The following is a 22959-nucleotide window of genomic DNA, read 5'->3' on the forward strand; positions in this document are numbered from 1 at the left end:
TTTGTGGTGTTTGTTTTTCATTGGTTTTGAACACAAAGTTCAATCGATTAGAGGATTTTTTTCTTGTAAAAATGTATAAATATTCTTAGCTGATTCTTTGTTAGAAATGGATAAGAAACAAATCAGTTTAGATCATCAACATTTTTTAAGTTCAGTGAAACAAACCATCAGTTTCCACTAGGGGGCAGTATCTATTGTAAATGTTTAAAGTTAATTGCAGGGTGTGTAATTAATCACATTTTAATCAAAACGTAACAAAATAAGCAACATTTTCAATTCAAAATCTTGTTTTGCTGCTCAAAAGCAAATCCATATTTGTGGTTTTTAATGTTTCATGATATCCAAACATAAGATTGTACAAAGTTTTTCCAAGAATCTCTGATCACCATGGAGCTTCTTTAGACATGTGGACAGTGGACACTCACATTAGCACTGGGGACATCTTTGCTGCTGCAACATGTTTAGCATTGTGGTGCTACTTTAGCTTTGAATAGTTTAGCTAATAGGCTAACTCCTGTTAGCACAGTTTTAAAACTCTTTTCCAGCATTCAATCAGATCACTTTTTAAACAAAAATGAGCCTTAAGTGGGCCAAGAGAAGTGACTGTTGTCCATCTCAGTCTATAGATGTCACTTGTGCATCATATTTACAGATATACCACAAACATGCATATTGAAAGGTTCTGGCTTGAACCTCTGCATGTTAAAAAAAGGCAATTGTGTAAAAATTCACTTCACCATTAATTAATCAATAACATGTTAAAGTCAGGGCAGTAAAAATATGACAAACTATCAAGAAACAGGTTACAGCAGAACATCTGTTAAATAAAAAGTCGATGTTTTTTTTCTTTTTAAATGAACTCGTCGCAGGTGAACCAGTTGTGCCTAATGTTGCTAATATTTTTAAGCGCAAATCAGTAACATCAAGCACAGCTGTATATAACTATATATAAATGAATTCAAATCCATCCCCAGATTTCCAAAGTGTCGAATCATTTCAGGTGTGATCGTATGCAGATGATGCCACGCTTTTCAACAATTTGCCTGTTAACTCAATACACCAGAATCGGATTAGAAACAGTTCAGATTTACAAAAAAAGATAAATAAAATCAAGTCACACGTAGTCATGGTTTTATTTTGCATTGTTTCTTTATTGCAGATCCATTTTTTTCCCTTTTTTGTTTTTTGAAGTTGTACACACGTCCAGGCTGAGTTATCGGCTGTGACTGCAGCACTGTGAGCAGGATGATGTGAATACAGGAGGTTGCACCTCGTGGGAACATGGACACGTTCGCTGCAGCTTTGCTAGTCTTGTTTTAATCAAGACAAAGTTGAAGACTGATTGTCACACTGTCAAATCTTCTTAACTAGAGATTTTTTTTTTTTGTCTCAGAGGTGAGAAAATCACTGAGGTCAGGGGGCTTGTTCTCTCTCGCACAGCAACCGCAACATTAAATGACGAAAACCAGCTGCAGAATGCCCCCAGTTTGAAGACTTAAATAGAAGACGGCTAAACAATAATAACAAAAAATAAGTCACAACTTTTATGGCATTTTTTTTTTCATATTTTTAATGCATTTCTATTTTTATTTACAACTGAAGTATTGCCTCTTCTCATCAAATCTGTTTGTTGAACTGACGTTGCTACTGGAAGTTTAGTGTTCTGACTGCATGTGATCCCAGCTTCTACCAACAGGAAGTCAAACAACTGAATAAAGTCGCTGTCGCCATGTCAGCTGAATGCACTGTAAGAGCTAAAGTGCTTCATGAGATTCTCATTCCCAGAGTGAGCTCCGCTTCCCGCTGCAGCTGAAAGACGAGGATACTGACGCGGCTGGGACGGGGGAGACAGAGGGGACAGAGGGGGACAGACGGGGGTAAAAATCACGAGTTTTCCAGTGTTTTGGAGGTTTGAAGGAGCAGGCGAACACTGAGATGAGGCCTGCGCTTGTTTTTTTCCCCCTTCCCATCGTTTCTGTTTTGTAACGTGCAGAAATGCAGCAGCATATGAACCAGGCAGCTTCTCTGCGGAGATTATGGTTGTGTTTATTTCTTTTTCCCTCAGCTGAGAGCTGAGCTGGAGGTTTGCAGTGGAGTGGAAATGTGTGAAGCTGCGACCTAACTGCTGCTGCCCAGAGGTTTGAGGCAGTCCTCTGTCACGCCCTGCGAGGCCAGCTCTGACAGAACGTTGTCCAGGTAGTTTGGGTCGGGGTAGCCGTGGCCCGACAGGTTGGACATCATCTCGGTTTTGTGGTGGATGCCGTTCCACACCACCGTGTCCTGCTCCCCAGTGGTGCTGGACGTTCCCACGGTGAAGATCAGGCGCCGCATCCACGCCACCTTCAGCAGCTCCAGGACCTGAGCGTGAGCAGAGAGACGGCCGACCAATCAAAGGAGACGTACTGTACTTCCTTGAACAGGTTAGCATACGTGCAAACATGTTCATTACATAATTGCACCAAATCATTGAGATGATGATGAGATCATAGTCTGCTGTTTAGGACCTCCCTCACTCTGAATAGAGATAAGCTGCTGCTGGCCACGCCCCCATGCTCAAATCTCTAACAGGTGAAAATGGCTGCAAACCGATGCATAGTTGTACAACCATACATCTTTGAAAAGCAGAAGCGGAGCCTCCTGCACAACCAACAAGAATGCAGTAAGTGGTTTCTGGCCGGGAAGTCAACACCTGCACAGCACATACAGCTGTAAGACCAGCTGACCAAATGTGCTAGAGCTCAGCCTGGGTTGCTAGGTAACTGTCAACTGTGACTCAACAATCAGAAGGTTTTTGAAACAGCTCATTTTCCAAACACCAAAAGCAGCATTCATTTGTTACCATTTAAAAACTGTTTGGTGTTTTTTCACAAGCAGCAAAAACCCAAAAGGAAAAACAAAACTGCAAAATGTACCTTGTGGATAACGGACCCCTTTATGGGGCTCTGATGAGTAAGTGGCTCTACTCTGACCAAATGATGTCTTTTTTTTGCAGTATCTTTGTAATTAAAATGTAAATTAAAATTATTAATATGCTTTTTATACATTTAAGAAACAGCTCAGATACAACCTGCAGGCCTGGACACAAAAACCAAAAGACCATTAATGTACAACATTTCACTCCATTGTTCCACTCAGCAGTGAGATGTCAGGGTTTGGTCTCCAGATGCAACCAATCTGAAATGTACATTTTATTCATTTAAATTTAAATCTTAAAAAAATATTATCTAAAATAATGAACCTAAACACAATCAACAAATAGAATGAATTATTTGTTGATTCATTCTAATTATTGTTCTGTAAATAATAAAAATAATAATATTAATAATTATATTAACAAAACTGAAGCACCAGACTGAAGACTTTTGTTATGCAGTTTCTGGTTGAAAGAAAGAAAAAAGGAAAAACGATCAATTATATCAAATGGAAATTATTGAGCTCATTTTAATTTGTCATATGATTGATTGATTGATTGATTTATTGCTTATTGCATTAGAAAGCTGAGAATTTCACTGAATTTTTATGTCGATCTCACTTTTCACAAAATGCAAAGGGAACTCAGATGAAGGTCTTTCTGGGACCCAGATGATCCAGAGCAGCCGTGTTGTTACCAACAGACAGGCAGCGTCGAGGCTGTAAAGGTCAGAAGGTCATGACCCCTTTAATGATGCTACTGACCATTTGGACAGAGAGAACTGATGAATGTAGGCGAGGATGTTATGACTGTGTATTAAAGCAGCAGGGAGCAGCGGCGGCCCGGATCGGTCATGATGGGCTCAGATTGAATCGCAGCGTGAAGCAGACATCGTCTCCATGTTTTACCTTCCTGCCCTTGTCGTTGTCGGGGAGGAAACAGAAGCGAGGAAACCCCCTGCAGGTGAACGGCTGTCCTGGGTTGGGATGCTCCGGGCCCTGGAGGAAGAGGAGGAGGAGGAGGAAGAGGAGGAGGAAGAAGAACTGAGAACTCAGATACAGCTTGAGGCTGAAGAGATTAATCAAATCAATCATGATTGATTGCTCAGATAATGTTCAGGAAATGCTTCTTATTAAGCCACATGTGTAAAAATGGTTAGGTCAGCTATTTTAGCACCACCAAAGGTTCTGATACTGGATGTTCTGCTTTGGTTCTGGATTCATTTGTTTGTATTTGCTGCAGGAGGAAACATGAGTTAAATTTGCCACTTGAGGAGAACATGTTTACAGACCACAGCTATTTTTCACCTCAAATGTAAAATGTTCATTTCTTGTACAATTTTGGTTTAATTACAACTCTGACTCCAGTTAATAATTAAAACAGATTGTTCCTATCATTGATCTGAAAGGTGCGGTGGGCTGGCGTACCTGTATCCCAGGCGGGATGCTGTAGATGATCTGGATGGTGCCGCAGTCGGGGTGACCAGGCAGCGACTGAGCGACGCTGTAGATCTCCATCTTGCCTTTGGGCTGCGTGCCGGTCTTCTCTCCATAGATGGTCTTGCAGGACGGACACTGCAGGCTGCCGTCCTGCGGGGAGGAGGCGGAGACGTTCACACTCAATTCGGCGTTCAAACCAACAACCGGATCAGAGCTTCGTCCACTTTCACAGTAAAATTCATGCATTTTCAAGGCAAGTTTAGACATTTCCAGCGCCGCACTGTGGAGTTGTGTATATGTATTGGACTCTGTACCTTTGTTCCGTTGTTGTACATGGCCAGCATGCAGAGCATGTGCAGGGTGTGTCCACACTTGATGAATTTCCCCACGGCCTCCGGCACGATGCTCTGGCCTCCCTCCTCTGATGGCGGCGTCTCGTAGCTGGACGGATTGGACAGCTGCTCCATACAGATGATGCAGTCCTGGACAGGACAGAGAGATACGCAGTCAGAAAACCCAATCTAGTAAATATTCACTTTTATGTAAAAGGTCTTTGCATTCAAAAGCCCAGATAAATCTGACAAACTGCTTTGTCTATTAAACACTTTGTCGTCGTGGTTTAGTGTTGGGAACCGTCACCGCAAAAAAAAAGTTTGCGCAGCAGGCGAATTCCACACATATTGAACGCCGCTGCAATATACGGTGATACTAATTATAAAGTATAGCTCTGGTGTTCAGCTGGAGTCCATTCAGCCAATCAGATTTGTTGCAGGTATGCAGAGAACAATCTGGGACTGAAACGACTGATCTGATCAATTGTGATTAATCAATTATTAAAGTAAACGTCAACTAATTTAGTAATACACTCAGAAAAAGGCCAATTTCAGAAAGAACATGTTACAAGCAGTAATTAAGCCAAAAACATACAGAAGGTGCATATGTTTGGTATTTGAGATAAACATTTTTTTTAAAGTTTGTTAAAATGTTTTACTCCAAACTCCCTAAATGGCAGTTCTAGCTTCACCCAAATTCTGCTAAAGAAATCTCACATGAAGCAACTTTTGCTAACTAATAATTAATTGGTTAAAATAATCACCAGATCAGTTCCATTGTGGTGAAAACTGGAGGAGCTTTTCATATGTTTGAAGTATAACTTTTGTTCCAGTTGCATCGTTTGCTACAAATAATCAGGTGTTCGCTAAAGAAATGCTGTGAAGGCATTTTAGGCCATAAAATGCTTTTGTTTTTTTTTTTTAAAAAGACCTGAATGGCTTATTTGCATCTTCAATGTATTTCCAATATCGTGTAAAGGGGGTTAAAGAAAAAACTCTACAGATTTTGTCTGATTAATGGTCAAAATAACAGACAGCAAGTTAAAAAAACAAAACCAAAGAACAAGAAGACGAGAACGGCTCCCATTCAGTGAGGATTTGGACAAGAAGTTAAGAAGAATTAAAATCAACACTGGAAATATTGAGTCGTTGCATGAATGTAATTATTTACCAACACATTCCATCTAGAAGGAATTTGTTTTAAAGTGCACCTCAGGAACAGGTTGTAAACTCGTTTAAAGTGTTGTCGGTTGGTGAATTAATGACACAAACGCTGGTATAATAACTTTCCGTTGACTCGGCCGTGTCTGTCAAATGCTTCTCTGATCGTTTCTAATCAGGACACCGACGAGTCGAGGAAACGTGGGAAACCTTTACCTCCTCTGGAGCGTCGGCCACGACCTCCATGTAGCGCTGGATCACGTCTTCAGACCTCTGGGCTGGCGCTGGGCGAAACAGGAAAACAAACATCCCATTACTCTCCTCAAGAAGACGACGTGACAAATTCACGTTTCCATGCAAACTGGACAGGAGAGACGATGTGAGGACAGGGTGGTGATGCAGACAGACATTAATGATCGTTAATATGAAACACTTCAGCTACGTCTTTTCTTCCTTGTTGCAGTTTTACTGAAGGTAGGACAGTTTACTCAAGTTTGTTAGTTGCAAACCGGTGCAGCAATAATATGTTGGAGTGCGAAGGCCAGACCAACAAATGCTTTTAATTACCAGTATTATTAGTATTGTCACCACAATAAAGTCAGAAAATCAGGAGAAAAAAAGGGATTTAAAGATCTGATGAGTTTTTTTGCAGTCGCCTGCAAAGTGCAGCTGCTGATCATTTGATGTGTTAAGTAAAAAAAGGATCTATCCTTGTATCATTGCAGCCACATGGCTTTGCATATGTATAACGACCATCATGTTTTACGTTTTCCTTGAATTAACTTTTTTTCTAACGAGTATTATCATAGCATTTCAACTTTTGTTGTATGACTTCTTTCTTGTAGCATAATTCTTACATCTTCCTCGTATATATATATATATATATTTTGTTGTATTACGACTTTGTTCTCAACTTCTCACATTATTACAACTCTTTTGTATTATGCCTTTTTGGTAATACGAGTCTATCACTTTGTATGTAATGTGACATTGTCATGGGACTTTTTCCTCCCATTATAAAGCTTTTTATTATTAAGCTGAATTCTCGTACAACTTTTGGATTTTTTGTCTTAGTCTGGCCCGGATACGTCTTCATGGAGGACAGATCATCTGTCAGGTTTTCCAGATTTCTCAGTCATCTACATGCTGAACCGTCAGACCAGACTGTTGCCTTCTGCCTTATCCAGCTGCTGCTGGTTGAGGTGAAGCAGCCTGAGCTCTTAGAGGGCTGGAAACGTCATCATTGAACTGAAACATTACAAAGAAGCTCCAAATAGTGACATGGATTGACCACAACCACCACTGTCACTGCATTCGCTTGTTTTCTTTAGACAAATATCAGGAAAGGATACTGTATATTACCAGCAAAAATATTCCAACACATTTTTCTATCATATAATAAATTATGCTGCATATTTTTACCTTCCTCTTGAACAGATTTTAAATCAGTCTGCACACGTTTGTCACAGTTAACCAATCACTTAATGATTGGTTAATGGGGTTTGTAGTCTGTACAAATTTAAATCAGTTTAACTCCGTAATACTCAAAAGTATGTACCGGATTAGCAGAGATGAAGAACAGAAACTTTACTTTTCTTTTTTAAATCAATAAAAACAGGAGAAAAAAATAGAAATTTCAAAGCTTCCATGTTTGATGCATAAAACCCATGAAGAATCCCAAAGTAAAGGACCAAAAATGAAGGTCGTCCTTCTATGTTTATATCAACATAAAAGCTCCTTGTTTACTAGACACAAATTAATGAACAAAATCTGGCAAGTTGCACTTTCATCCAGGCTATTTGCATTTTTCCAGACCGAAATTCCAACTTTTTCAAAACCACGAGGGAGCCTCGGAACGAGGAGCGAGGGTGGATCTGCCGGAGCATCGCTGCAGGCACAGAGATGATTTTATGTCTTTTTTTGGCAGCTTGTCGACGCGTTCTGTTCCTTCACCATCTCATCATGTCGCGTCGCCTCCAACCCCACCTGCAGCCCTGGTGAGAGCTCTGATCTCTTCCTGCAGGCGCAGAGTCCCTCTGCTTCCTCATTTGAAAGCAAACTTTTTAAGTTCAGGGATGAAAAATAATAATAATAAAAAAAGAAATCTGGTTTGAAAAACCAGATGTGAAACAGAAGAACTTTCCTTCCTACAGCCTCCAGCTGCTTGACACAAAAACTATTCTTTCATATTAAGCTAAACAAATAAAATGAGTCACACCAAGAGATTTATTTAGTGCGCAGGATCGCTGCACTGCGAGCGCTAGCCTCTGCAGCTCGTCCTTCCTTTAAACTTTAACTCTGACCTCTGGAGGGAGACAAGCTTGCATCACTAACTCCTGATATTTCTGAGGTTTTTCACAGCAGATCTGCTGTTTTAAGAGTTGCTGCATCAGCATAACAGTGTTACAGTAACAGTATCCTGACAAGCTCGGCCTTACTGTCAGCAGATCTGAACAGCTTCTTTTCTTCCTTTGTTGTTCATTTTATTTTATTCTGAATTATTTTATTCAATCAAGTCTGAAGGATTATTAACTTTTACTGTCCATTTTTCTTTGTTTGAAAATGTTCTATCTTGAATCATTTTTCTTATTTTCACTGAACAACTACAGTGTAAAGGTTATTGCATCCCTTAAAGTTGTTCACATTTTGTGTTGAATGGATTTTATGTGACAAATAGAAATTTGTCACAAATTGTCCCATAAAATTTTGAATTATGTTAGTTATATTTTCATTTTAGTAAATACAAATCTGAGAAATGTGGCATGCATCTGTAATATGACCCCATCTCCATTAGAGGTACAGTTCGTCTAGAGGTTAACATTTTTGCCCGTTTAGCTCAAGATGAGTTCAATTTGATGTAGAACATCTGTGAACTTTAATCTTGCCACAGTCCTGCCTCTGACTGGGCCGTTCTAATACCTGAACACAGTCCGATCCTAATCCTTTTCTCTGTCAGGTGTTCAACTGGTTTTCTTGCAGGAAAACTGGTTTGACACCACAACTGTTCAGAGTGCAAAGATTCTTCCAACTGTAGAGCATCCAAAACCAGATGGAAAAAATGTCCAAAAACCCAAAAACCTCAACACAAAAATAAATTAACTGACAAATCTACAGAGGAACAACATGAAGCTGTTGCTCAGGGGACGCATTAAACCGCCCATGAATCAATTCATTACTGCCCATTAATGTTTTCCAGTTTGCATTAGTAGAAGAATTTTTCTGCAGTGGGCTCCAGCCCCGGGGCCCAGATTCTTGTAAGTCCGGCCCTGCTCATGCATTTGTAGCAGTTTCTAATCCAATGTGTTGATCTATCAATAAGTTCTTGATAAAACAACAATGAAGCTTTGGGCTGCTAAGGGAACAAATTCAAGCGGTTTGAATACTTTTAAATGCTGCCGTGTTTTAAAGATGAAGGAAAGCAGGACTTTAGCAACCTGGAGATAAAGTAAAACAGCAACAATTATTTTAGTAATCAATTAATTATTCTGAATATTACCTGATTAATCGCATGAATAGTCACATCAGCATCCTAGTAAGCTTTTTTTATTCTAGAATTTCTTTTCTTTTTAAAAATAATCTTTTTGCTAAATGCAAAAGAATCTTTTGATTGTCTGTAGCAAATAATGAATGAATTGGTGGCTAAAAAAATCAATTAATACAACACAGGGCTAGTCTGACTGCTTCATGTGAGTCTGTTTTCTTAATGACATTTGAACCTGATAAAGCTATGACACTTGAGTTCACCTCATAGAAGATTTTTTTAAAATCTTAAATACAAAATGTCAATATTTTACACTGTTTTTGCTCAATTACTGCAAAATGTCCTTTTCTGAGTCTTTATACTCCAGTTACATATTAATCGACAACTACATTAGTTGATGATTATTTCAATAACCAATTAATCAGGATTAATTCAATTGATCAGTTGTGGCCTCACTATTGTCAGCAAACAGCTACTTTAAAGACCCAACAATCGACTACTAAATTCATTGACAATTATTCCAATAGTCAATTAATCGTTTCAGCCCTCCTTGTTGTTGCTGTTTAATTCCTGATACTGAGAAAACACTTTGACCAAACCTGACATTTTCCACGCATCATATTGAGTTTCCCCACAGGTGAAAGCAAATGTTTTAAAGCAGCGACACTGATGTGAACGTCACGATGAGATGACAAACCAAACACAGCGGGATTAGTGCCAGACACGTGAAAACAAGAATCAGCGCAATGTGGAGGATGAAATGCTCCTCAAGCCGGTGGAGGATGACGATGGAGATGAAGAGGTGGATTTTGGCTCGCAGTGAGGTAGCTACCTCTCCTGTGCTGCCTCTTTGCTCTCCTAACTGAACTGCTGCTGCTGCTGCTGTGGGGCCTGCTGGCTGTGGGGAGGAGAGGAGGAGGAGGAGGAAGAGCAAAAGGAGCAGGTTGTTGCTGCTGATGCTGCTGCTGCTGCTGCTGCAGGGGCTGCTGCTGAGGGAGGGGGGCGGAGGTGAAGCGCACGCCGAGTCCCACCGCTGACATCAAAATGGAGGCCATGCCTGGAGCGAGGGTGAGGTGGGGTGGGGTGGGAATGGGTCGGGATGAGTCGGGAGTGAGTGAGGGGTGCAGGAGCAGAAAGGAACAAATCGAAAGAATGAGTAATGCAGCAGCGGCGGTGGCGTCCACTGCGACTCTCACACACGCACATAAAGTCACAAAGTCTGAACAGGAGTCGCAGGTTTCAGCGGCCAAAACGGATAACGACACGGAGCTCTGGACCAAAACTTTACATCGTCCCCGGAGGAGAGCGAAGAGACGTAATGTAGTTTGTTGATGCAAGCCAACAAGTAAAGAGTCCCGAAGGTGATAAAACCCACTGCAGTGAACGCGTCGCACCTTAAAATACATTCAAACTGATTCCAGATCGTAAAAATGCGACTCCAGAATCTAAATTGGGATCCATCAAATTTAATGTTCGTTCTAAAAAAAATAAATAAAAAAGTAGTCAATGAGGCTGCAGGACAGGGTGATAAAGAGAAACTGCATCTGAGCCTGAACTGTCACTTAAAACTAACGGGGATTTTGTTGCATTTACAACAGGTCACAATTCTGTAAGGAGTTTGGTTGGAAAGTCGACATATTCTGCCTTCAGCTCAGCTGAATGCAAGCAGGATGCAAAGGTCAAAGGTCAAAATGGCCTCACCTGCTGAAGACAGAGCACCTGAGCCACAAACGGTGTGACAAGAGATTACAACCACACCATATTTGTCCACATGAATTAACAAGAAGCGCCAAGAAAAAAGATTAGGGTCACTGAAAAAAAAAAAGTATATTTTTTTTGCACTGGCCCTAATCCTTTCCTGTAAAACGCCATCTAGAGGCCATCAGCTTGTGCTTTCATCTGGTCTAGTAAGTTATCATTATGAACCTGAGGATCTGGGAGCTTTAAGCTCTATAACCTGTAGCCACATTTCAGACTCAAGGTGTCACCTCTGCCTCGACCCCTCTGTTTCTATTTGCGACTCCGTGTTACAATCAATGTTATAAATAAGCTGATGACCAACAACAGGAAAACATAGCTGCAGCAGTTTTTCTGAACATTTTTGGAATCCGTTTGGAAAAAAAACACAAACAAAAAAAAAATAATTTTTTGTTTTCCAAAGAGTCAAAAAAATCAATTTCCTGAAAATATATTCAATTAAAATTCTGTCCAAATTCAGAATCATAAAAGAAAATACATTTATTGTTGCATTTCAAGCAACAATATATGAAGTCTCACAAATTAAAATCCTTTTGGCCGACTTTTATGCCTGATCAAAATGTTGAGTGGAGGGAGTATTTTGGTAATGGAAAAGAGAAAAATATATAGTTGAAAATGTAGACAAATCAGATTATTTGGCAATAATATTGCATAAGTTTCCAACCTGGTGCAGGCCAACAGACTTATATTCTCCACATTTTAAAAAACTAACCAACCTCAGGTTCCTCCTATGTTTTTTTCCTTTACATTTTTTTTCAATAAACACACTATGCACTTAAATCTTTGTGTATGTTAACTGAACTCCTGTTTAAATTGTAGCAGAAGATGTCCGTTGTGCGGTCTGCAAAAAGAGTAACTTAAAACGTTTTACTTAAAAGCAAACTAATTTCTCCAGATATCTTAATATCTAATGAGGTTTTTAATGTTGTGGATTTTAAAGGCCCAGAGGTTGGAACCAAACAGTCCTGATGCGGTTTGTTTTTACTGCCGTTCCCATCCCACATTTATTTACACTCCAATTTAACGACTTGCTGTCAGGAGTTTTAACTGTACCCTTAGTTGGTGCAGATGTAAGTTTTCCTGTCTGCTAAAGCAGCTCTTGTTATCATATAATGACTACGATCCAAACGAGCTCCAGGACTGAATCAAATTAGAAAACTGCATGTTTACAAAATGAAATATGACATCAAGCAAGCAACTTTCTAAACCATAGAGCTAATTGTAAATCGTGTTGAAGTAGCTTGGTTTGTCAGAAATTTAGATAAAGATGTTTTCTTTTTATTTGCTGAATCTTTCTAAGGGACTCAATTCTCAGGATTTTATTGCCTCTTCTTAACTTCAAACAAATAAAGAGCTGATGTTTTCCTGCATGTGTTCAATTGGACCAAAGTTTCTTGTAGACTGACTCTAAAACTGTACCACTTACGGAAGGGATGACTAAAATAAAAGCCATATTCTGAAAGCAAAAAGAAAAAGTCAATAAAAATCTAATCTGGTATGACAAAAATCTGAGATATTGTTTGTACGCCACATTGCGCCTGGCCCTGACTAACAGGAAGCGTGAAGTAGCCAAACTTTTAAAAACAAAAAAAACAACAACAACAAAAACAACAGGGGAGCTACTAAACAAAACTTACAATTTGGACGTTTTTTTTCCTTTACATTTCTTCAATAAACACACTATGTGCACTTAAAAACCAGCTCTGTGTTTTTTTTTGGGCAATGTCTGAAAAGCCTCCAGAATGTAACATCACAAATCACAGCAAAGCATAGCGTTACCTAGCAACCCAAGCTACGTTTCAGGATGTTTTGGTTTACTACTGTATGTACAGTGTGTTGTTGACTTACAATCCAATAACCACTTCCTGTGTTTTATTTGGCCGTGCAGGGGGCTCTACTAATGCTTTTCAAAGATGCACAGTTGTCTAATTGTGCATTTCACATGCAAGTGGCCACCTGCTGCTAATCTGAATTTAGAGTGACAAGATGTTCTAAAACATCTTGGCTTGAAAATGGGCAGAACAGAACAGACTAAAATCCCATTATCTCAGAATGATTTTGTGCAAAAGGTGAAACGATCATGTTTGTACCCATTTTAAAATCTTCAAAGAAGCATAACATGTCACCTTTAAGAACTAACAAAATTCATGTCCCCCAGACCAACGCATGACCTTCTGTGGTTCATGCTAGCGGACTCTGCCTGTTTCAGAAACTTTTCAGGGTTACTGCATTCATGCATATCTGCATCAGCTGAACACCTTCAACCTTTAGCACCACATAATGACACAAAAATAAATCTCCAAAACTAATAGGATTCCTGCAGCTGCAGATGTTGAAACATGCATGTGATTTTGTAATGTTTACGTTTCGGAGCCACCAGTATTTATTCTGCGTGCGCTGAATGCAGTTTGGTTATTATTGCTGCTCATTTCAGTCTGATGAGCAGTAAAGCTGCATTAGGAGAAGATGCTGCGGGGGTGACCTTCCATTTGAAATCATTTACTCAAAGTCTCAGTTGGGTGCTCCCGCCTAATGAGGTTCTGGTCCAGCAGCCCCTGATTGGACTGATCCAGTCAGCTCAGCACCTGGCTTTTAAATTAAAAAGGTGCGCAGCAGGAGAAAACAAAGTGACAGAAAATACTTTATCTAACATTTAATGACAGCCCTGTCTAACGTCACCATGCTTAATTATGCAGAACTACGTTGTTTTTTTCCTCTGCTGAATGCATCAGTTCATTTCAATTAAATTCCTCAATTTTTACTCAAACATCGCTGATTAAAAAAAGTTTCAAAGTGAGGTTTGAAGCTCGGTCTCAGAGCCACGCAACTGGACTAAATGTAAGATTTTGACCAAACCATTTCTAATTTAAACACGATGACTTGATACGATTTTGAATTGTGTTTACGTTGGGGAGTCGAGCACCATGAATATGCATTAAATTATGAATATTTTCTGCTCAAGCTGAGCCTCAGTGAGACTGTAGATACTCCGTTCTAATTAAGAATTGAAACATCTTATATACTTTATGAAAATTGAGTGCTTGGAACAGAAAGCAGCAGGGAGAATATTCCAAAATACAACTTTGAGCAGATTTGTAAGGTTTGTCCAGCAGAGCAGATTTCAATGCCAGAACATGAATAAAACAACTGGGCCCAACATGGAGACGCTTCAGTTCAAATCACTCCCTGTTTTATTTAAAGCAGAACTGAAATCAAGTCTCAAAATATTGATATTGCATGAATTTCACTTAGTGAAACACTTCCCCAAAACATTTTAGGGAATCATTTCTCCGTCCCAAAACTTCACTTGTTTCGAATGTTAGTTGATAAATGCTGAAATGGGGGAACTTCTGGGCGACGGAGTTACCTTCTCTTGTTGATGATGTCATTGCTCTAAAACGATTCTACTGTCGGGTTATTTATTCGTGGAAATGGAAGAAGACTGTTGTACATGAAGAGACGCTGGAAGACCTTATGAGAATAAATGATGTAAAGCCATGACAGGATGAGTAGTAGCACAGAATACTGTATTTTCTGGACTATGAAACGCACTTAAAAGTCTTTCATTTTTATCAAAAACCGACTTAGAATGTGGAGCACCATATATATTGTAGTAAAACCATCCCCCTTCAGTGAATTAACAACGCTCTGTCAAAATGTTTCAGTTACGTAACGGCTGCCATAGTCAGGAGCGTGGAGGAGTTTTGTTTCGCTCAATGTGCCTCATGTGTGAAAATGTGAAATTTGTGTTGGGCATTCATAAATATTTTAATTCTGGGTAATCATGTGCAGCACATATTTACTTGAGATAAGCCCTTTGTCGGTTTGTCTCATTGTCCAGTACTAAACTAACAACTCATTCATGTTGAAATATTTTACGTTTTTTGGGGGGTTTTTTGGTCTGGGCGGATTGTGTACATCTTCTGATTCCAGTTCCTGAATGATACAAATTTGGTTGCCCTGCACAGGTGTATGATGGCAAATTTATATTTTTAATTAGGACAAAACTATTACAAAGTAATACATTCTGACAACAGATAAGAAAATATTTGTCTTCAAACAACCACACTTTGTATATTTTCTTGTAAGAACCAATGACTTTTACTCTAAAACAAACTGTGCTTTATATTAATTATACATTAAAATCTGCTTTATATTAATTTAATAAACTTGGCTAAATATAGAAAGCATTTTCAAAGAGAATGACAAAAATTCAGATATTTTTCAAAATCAACTTAGTTGTTTTTTTTGTTTGTTTGTTTTCTTTTTAAATGATTTGGAAAGTTACTTTTAATGACAAATACTTTAGAACCTTTTTAAGTTTTGAATTTAGAATAATTAACCAATCCTTTTCCTGCAGTAAATCTGACCGGTTTATGTGTTTAAATAAAGTATTATATACTTAGTTTATTGTTGAGTAGGCAAAAAAAGCTTCTTTGCCTACTCAAAATCTGGGTAAGGCAGATCGAAAGTGAAGATTCGAACGTGACGTTCACAACGTTGACATTTGGTTTTGACTCAGTGAGAAAAGTATTCTGAAACAGAACTGGAGCAACAGAGGAACTGGTTTTTCTGAAACTGGCTCATCTGCATGCTAAAGGACGGTTTCAGAGATTATAAAAGTAAAACCTTTTAAAGTGGTTAAAAAGAAATAACTAACACATGCAAACCCTTCACCGGTCAAGGTCCTCTGGTTTTTTCATTTGAAAAAAATGAGATTTTAAATAAATGAGCTTGATTAGGAGAACAGAATATGTTGTATAGACTTTCACCCATGAGGAAATGTTTCCATACACTCTCCCTCTCAGCCTATTCCATCTTTAAATTCTTAAACGTTGGACTCTTCGCTTCCTGTAGCTTTCCAGATTTTGGTCCCAAACAGGCAGAGACAAATGCAGTGTGGCAGCACCGAACTCTGTAACGACCTGCGGCCTGAAACCTGCAACCAGCCGGAAAATGTGGTGTGGAGGAAACTGTGAGGATGGATGATTAGTGACCCGGTTACCTGCCAGGGCAGAGCTCACGCTGGTGGAGCCGTTCAGCTGCACAGAGATGGAAGGAACACTGCAGGCCGGGAAACACACACAGAGACACTCAATCAGTAAAAACACACACCAGGAAACTCAAGAGGAAGTGCAAAACAAAGACTGGCAACTATTTTAGTTCAACACACGTCACAGACTCAATATCGGCAGAAAATGCTGCTGTGACATCAAAACAGAAACGTTGTGATGGATCCTGCATCCTTGCTGCAGGGCCTGATTGCTCCAGGTTTGGCTGAATGACTCCACAGTCGAAGTGATAACGGACATGCAGGAAACAAACCCGATTACAACCCAATTCAGATTTTAAGGGTAAAAAAGGAGCAGAATGGAGCTTCAGTGCAACATAAACATTTAAATGAGATCAAATTTTTCTACGGTTCTCACGAATCTATGGAGAACTCATCCTGCCAAAATTGGCAATAAATGTAGAAATAAATGAATGGCTTGATAATGTAATTAATGTGTTCAAATATTGCATCCAAAATAAAAAATAAAAACAAACACTTCCCAACTTATTTGATAACACACTGAGACAAGTTGCCATTTATCATTTTAACTGTATTAATTTAACAATAAAAGTTATTTAATTTTTCACTTTATTGATAATCTTTTTTTATTTTTTATTTCTTTACTTTTTCTCATTTTGAGTATAAAAAATACTTATAAAAAATGACAGTATAGCAAATTTTAACATAAAATTGAAAAATTACATTAAGAATGTAGCAAGAAAAAAAACCTAAAAGAACAATTTAATAATATTGATCATCATCCAATTAATAAAGAAATGAAGTCATGCAGCTGGCTAAATTTTTTGGATTCAATATTTTTTTACAATAATTACTTTATCAAGCCATTTACTTATTTACATTATTGTTGGCAATTTTGTAACTGAATGCCTGCCACACCCAGAGATCCCAGAGGCGCATGAATAGAACCTATACGATAACAATTAGCTACATATTATTTTATCAATCAAATCAAATCAGTTTTTGTCTGTTTGCTGCCTTTTTTATTCCTCCAGTTTTTTTTTTTTTTTTTTTTTTGCAATTCTGTGATCTCGCAAATTCATGCAAAAATCAACAAATGTGGGAATTTTTTTTACATTATTGCATAACTGTGAGTTTATGGCAAATTTTTATCACCACGCTGCTGCCTCAGTCGTAGTTAACGTCAAATTACAGTTAGTGACTGTGTACGGCAATATGGCAGCTAACAAAAAGTTACACTTACTGCCATATAAGCGTGAAGTTTCTAGCAAATATTTCTAAATTAGCTTGACAAAATCAATGGTGTTGATTGTGAAAAAAAAAAACAAAAAGGAATGATGAGGGAGAGGAGATAATTAATATTATTTCATTTTGAGGATCACTTTGTAACGACGAGGTGCCATCAGAAGAAATAAAGTAAAAATTATAAGAAGAAAATCACAAAACACTGAGAATGAAGTCACAGTGTCACACAAAGTTCTACGAGAATTAAGTCAAACAATAAAGAAGCATTACAAGAATAAAGTCACTGGTATGGGAAGTTGTATGAGAATAGAGTCATAAACGAATACGAGAATAAAATCAGCGTTTTGAGAATAAAGTCATAAGGACATAAGAATAAAGTACTAATATCACAATAATAAAGTCAACATTTCAAGAATAAAGTTGCATTACTAAAATAAAACCATCATATTACCAGAATAAAGTCAGAAAATAACTTTATTCTTCTAACAGATTGACTTCAATCCAGTAATTCTTTTTCTTAGCACAGCCCTAATATTCCATCATACTTAGCAAAGGTAGACACAGCTAGTTATTGATATTTTAACAGTTCACTGGGTTTTATCAATACATTTAGGCACAACCGGCCCTTTAAAAACATTCCTGACCTTGATGTGGTCCAAAATGAAAATGACTCTTAACCCCCCACCCTGCTGCAAGTGATCCCCTATAGCAAACGCCAGACACCAACCTTAACCCGTTAGCACTTGGAGAGCTGCTCAGATGAGGCGCAGACATCTGACCAGCCGAGGGCGGCAGCGGCCAGGGGCTGCCCCAAGACATCCCCCCCACAGAGAGGGGTCTCCTGGGGTAGGGCGAGTAGACGGAAGCGGGGTGAGCAGCAGCGACCCTCCCCGTCCCCTGGAGGATGGGCCGGTTCAGGCTACTGGAGGAGAAGGAATGTCGCGAGCGGCTGGGCATCGGTCCTGTGCTGCTGTAGCTCAGACACTGCTGGCAGGAACAGGTGGGGGGAGGGGGCACGGAGGAGGCCAGTGGGTAGGGCAGGTTGCACTGCCGCCGCACCTGCCGCCTGAAGCCCGTTGATTTATTGACCTGAGCCAGAGACGTCAGGTCCACAATGTAGTTGTATCCGTGGGGGCCGAGGTCGGCCGTGCCCTGGCGCGCCTGATAGCTGTGCTCCAAAAGGATGGAAGTCCGGGTTTCGTACGGAGTCCAGCTGCCTTCGTCGTTGGCCCATTCCCAGTAGACGCCGCTGCCGAGGCCGGAGGACTGGGCGAACAGGGACCGGCGCACGGAGCGCGTCTTTCCTGAAATTATACAGGAAGGATTTCAGCAAAACAGTCGAAAACTCCCTTTCATACTAAATATCTACCAAGTTGATTTGTTATTTCTCCTTCCATGTGAAGAGTTTTTAAATCTATTTTTTGCATTAATTCTTCTATTATTCCATGCTTTAGTGTTCATTTTTTACTACAGTTTGAATAAACCTCATTAATATGTTGCTAATGTATTGTCGTCTCAGCAATAAGGCTGAAACAATTAATGGGATTAATTGTGATTAGTCAATTATTGGAATCATCACAATTATTAGGATTAATAGAATGAATAAATTATTGTAATAATGATCAACTAATTTAATAACGGAATAATCATTAACTTGAGCATACAGACTCTAGAACATCCAATTTGCTGAGAGAGCATCAACTAAACCAAAGATGAACTAAAATAAATATATATATATATATATCATTTAGGTTGAAGAGTGGCATACTTTTAATTTGACCTCACATTTTGTAATAAAAAAAATCTATTAAGCAACTTTTGGCCTCCACTTATCAATTAAGTCAATAGTTCAATATGCCTGCTATTGATAGATTAAGCTTTTCACATGTTGATGTTAAAATATTATTTACCTGCAGCATCCTTTGCTACAACTGATCAAACATTAACTAAATATTATGTAATGATCATTTTGTGATTTAAAAAGGAATAGAATTGTTTATCTTCATTTTCATACATATTTCTAATATTGTGTAAAATAAGCTTAATTTCTTAAATAAATCCACAAATGAGCCAATTTTTTATGTGAATACTGGCCAGAATAGTATATTACTAAAATAATTGTTAGTTCATTTTATTACCAAAAATGTTAGCATAAAGTCATTGGGAACGTCCTGTAGAGCCTTGACCTGTGACTCAGATATGAACTGCACCCATGTTCAAGGTCTGTTTGAATCATGTGAAATACAAAAGCTGTCAGAAAGACTGAGAACTCCTTTTGATCACACCTATGAAACCTCAGGTACAAGACGTTTTAAAACCAAATCTAATTTAAAACTTCAGAGCCAGCTGGAAATCCAGTTCATTTGCTTTGCTGCTGCTTTGCAGATCTCAGTCTGGCTGCTGGAAACTCTCCTGTATGACGGTCTGCTCACTGTGGTGTGCAACGTCCTTCATTTTATGGAGCATGTCAATTTGAATAAACATTTACATGTGTTAAGAGTTACATTTTACATTTGAATTACAAAGCTAGGAAAATATCTCTTTTGTTTAATGGGGTTTTTCTTAGTATATTGTCACTTTTCATCTGGATCACTACCCAGTATTTTAGAAAATCTCATTTATTTATTCTTTTTCTCCATACATGCTCTTCAAACATTAAAATTAAATCCCAAACTTATATTACATTTTTTAAATTAAATATGAATTATGCTCCTTTATGTTATATTGTATTTTAACGTTTTCTGCACCACTGTTGTTCATCTTTCTGCTCTTATTCCTGCTTATGAAAGCTTCTAGCATTCATTTAGTCACATCTGCAACAATAACAACATGCACATTAACAAAACATGCAACATGCACTTTGACAAAAACACAGCATTGCGACTGTTTGTAGTTATTAGCTCAATTATTAAATGATAATATAAAACCGTGAGCCTCTAAGACATTGATGGCAGCAGGTAGAAGGCTGATTCTGTTCTGGGGAAAACACTTTAACATCTGGAGATATTATTACTTTCAAGAAAACAAACGTATGCTGCAAAAAGGCCTTTATCCTCCACTTTTATTCATCCTTGTCAACATTTCTTTGCATCTCTTCTGACCTTAGGACAGTACTTCAACTGTGCATGTTCTACAGTACATTATGCTAAAACATGCACTGGGATTATGATAGCTCAGTGTAACCCTAGAAATCCAGCCATCTGTTGCTATGGCGATACCTTTTGCCTGCTTCAGCATCTGAAGAACTTGCAGATCTCATATTGTTTAATATCTTGTTACACACCTATAAAATTAAGTTAATTACGCACTGAACATTTATGAGACCGTTATAAAACAAAGTGTCTTCAGTCAGTTGTTTTTTTCAAAATTGCTGTGATACAGACTGCTACAGGAGACTCTTCCTGTCCACAGCAGTCAAGATGCACAAAAACTGTTTGAGAAAAGGTGGACGTTATGATTTAAAACATTTAAATTCCGTTTGGGATGGAAAAAAAAAGTATTTTAACTGAATTAAGCCAAGACTGTGAATTGTTTTTAGGAAGCTGGTTTAGGCCTGTTAGATGCATGTGAGACATCGTTATAAATACAACACATTAACGGCCTACACGGGTCCAAACGCGTTCAATTTGTTCACCTGTGTCCTGTCGGAACTGCTTCAGGCTCGGTATGTCTATGAGGTAGGGCGACAGGCTGGGGTCCGACTGTCCGAGGCAGATGCTTGTAGCGCCGGCTCCTCCGGCTCCTCCGGCTCCTCCGCCTCCCCGGTGGCCGCGCGGTGACAGACACCGCTCGATGTAGGCGCTAACCTGGCCGCTGTAAGGCCGCCAGTAGCCCAGGTCGTCCTGCCACTCCCAGACCGCTATCATGGGCTGAGACTGCCCCACGGAGCCGGAGGCTGTCGTGGCCGACACCGAAGGCCCGTTTCTGGAGCCGTTCACCCTGGCACAGGAGCCAGACACAATCGCCATGTTCGCTAACACGACGACTGGTTAGCCGATTGTGGCTACGACGAAAACAATGTCCGCAGCGAGGCTAGCTGGGCTCGTTAAAAGACTCCATTAGGAATGTGTTAGCACGCCTGCGAGGAAGTTACGAGGTGGGGATCAAACTGGAAACGGCCTGAATAAACATTCAAGACCATGTTGACGAAGCCGAAGCATTCAGATCGCTTTACATGAGCAGAGACGTTAACAGGAACCCTTCCTCTTCAGCGGCTGCCTTCACGGACTGTCGGAAATAGTAGTGGTCCGTTCCATTTGTGCTTCAAAGTAGGAAATTTATACTTCCGAGTCAGAATTATGACGTTCACTTAATTCAAGCAGATAGAAGTCTATTTCGAATAGTATAGGATCAACCTTACTATAACCATAACCTTTTGTTGCCTCAGTGAGAAAATTCAGCGGCAAACAAGGAAGTCCAAGCATGCAGATTTAGATAACAATAAAAGTAAAAAAAGAAGTAATAATAATGTACTGTACACAAGGGGCGGCCAAAGCGGGAGTCAAAATGATTTACAGAATCATATTATAAACCAGAGGTGTACGACGGTGTTCTATGGAAATAACAGATAAAAAAGAGAACATTTCGGTCATATAACTCAGAATTTATTAGATAAATCTCTAACGAAATAAATCTCAGAAATTGTCTAGAAAAAACAACAAACTATATAATTTGAGAGAGGAAACTGTTTTGAGTTTCAAAAGTCGATCATTTTATTATTATTATTATTTTATTTTTTTTTACTTTTTTATCTCTGGGATTTCAAAGTTTATTTCGAGAAAATTTCTGAGATTAATCAAAAAATACTTCAACAGATTTTAACATTTTCAAGCTTGGAAATGTTTTTTTTTTTTTTTTTTTCTAAAAAATCTATGATTGCTCTACTACACTGCAATGGATTAAAAAAACAAAATCAAATACATAAATATACCATTAAATGTCTCACTATGTAATATTTAACAGTATAACTTTAAATTGTCTTTATAAAATAAATATATTTTAAAATATGTGTAATTATTTGATTCCATGTATTTATTTTTAAATAGAGTTAAATATGAGTCAATAGGTGATCTCCAGGTAGCTCATAAGGAGTTGCCATGCAGTCTCTGGTATTATTATTTTGGGCATCAGAGGCTGAAAAGTTTGGATACCCCTGCTGCACCGTAAAGGAAAATTTACAGCCAAAGAAAATAGTGTGCAGAAGAAATACTCTGCATATTTCTTTGAACCTCATTCTCAAAGCTTATAGTTGAAAAAAATCTATAAAATGTGCATAAATAATAAACTGACAAAGACAAGAAGAAGATGCAAATTACAGCATATTTTTTCTTTCAAACATTTTCCAACTTCTTAACTCTGTTGGAAGCCTGGATCAGGTCCTTAAAGGAAGACCACAACACCTTGAGGCATCTCTATTAAAAGCTTTACTAGATAAAAAGAAAGGAAGGAAAAATACGATGCCATAATGTTTTGTGAGGTCTAACCACACTTATCTTTTTATCTTTACATCAAAATGAAGGCAGAACCTTCTTGTTGCAGACCATTATTGTCTTTCCTCTCTCATCTGACTATGAACAATTTCTGCCCTCAGCTGGAGATAA

At 38.7% G+C, this 22959-nt stretch overlaps 1 protein-coding gene across 2 annotated transcripts; it reads right to left on the minus strand.

The window, feature by feature from the left end:
- Nucleotides 1-2021: 2021 nt before the first annotated feature.
- On the minus strand, nucleotides 2022-21596 carry dtx2 (deltex 2, E3 ubiquitin ligase). Of its 2 annotated transcripts, XM_055046595.1 has the most exons (9): nucleotides 20994-21596; nucleotides 18087-18663; nucleotides 16088-16146; nucleotides 10157-10381; nucleotides 6060-6127; nucleotides 4665-4832; nucleotides 4339-4500; nucleotides 3820-3909; nucleotides 2022-2358 (listed from the first exon to the last, which is right to left on the minus strand). In XM_055046595.1, exons 1-9 carry the CDS (start codon nucleotides 21325-21327, stop codon nucleotides 2119-2121), a joined length of 1923 nt encoding a protein of 640 aa, XP_054902570.1. In that variant the 5' UTR covers nucleotides 21328-21596; the 3' UTR covers nucleotides 2022-2118. The 2 variants fall into 2 exon arrangements, with proteins under 2 accessions (XP_054902570.1, XP_054902571.1); XM_055046596.1 differs by lacking the exon at nucleotides 10157-10381.
- Between the last annotated feature and the right edge of the window lie 1363 nt (nucleotides 21597-22959).

The sequence above is a fragment of the Poeciliopsis prolifica genome, unplaced genomic scaffold (assembly GCF_027474105.1).
Source record: "Poeciliopsis prolifica strain line A6 unplaced genomic scaffold, Auburn_PproV2 SCAFFOLD024, whole genome shotgun sequence".
Classification (NCBI taxonomy): domain Eukaryota; kingdom Metazoa; phylum Chordata; class Actinopteri; order Cyprinodontiformes; family Poeciliidae; genus Poeciliopsis; species Poeciliopsis prolifica.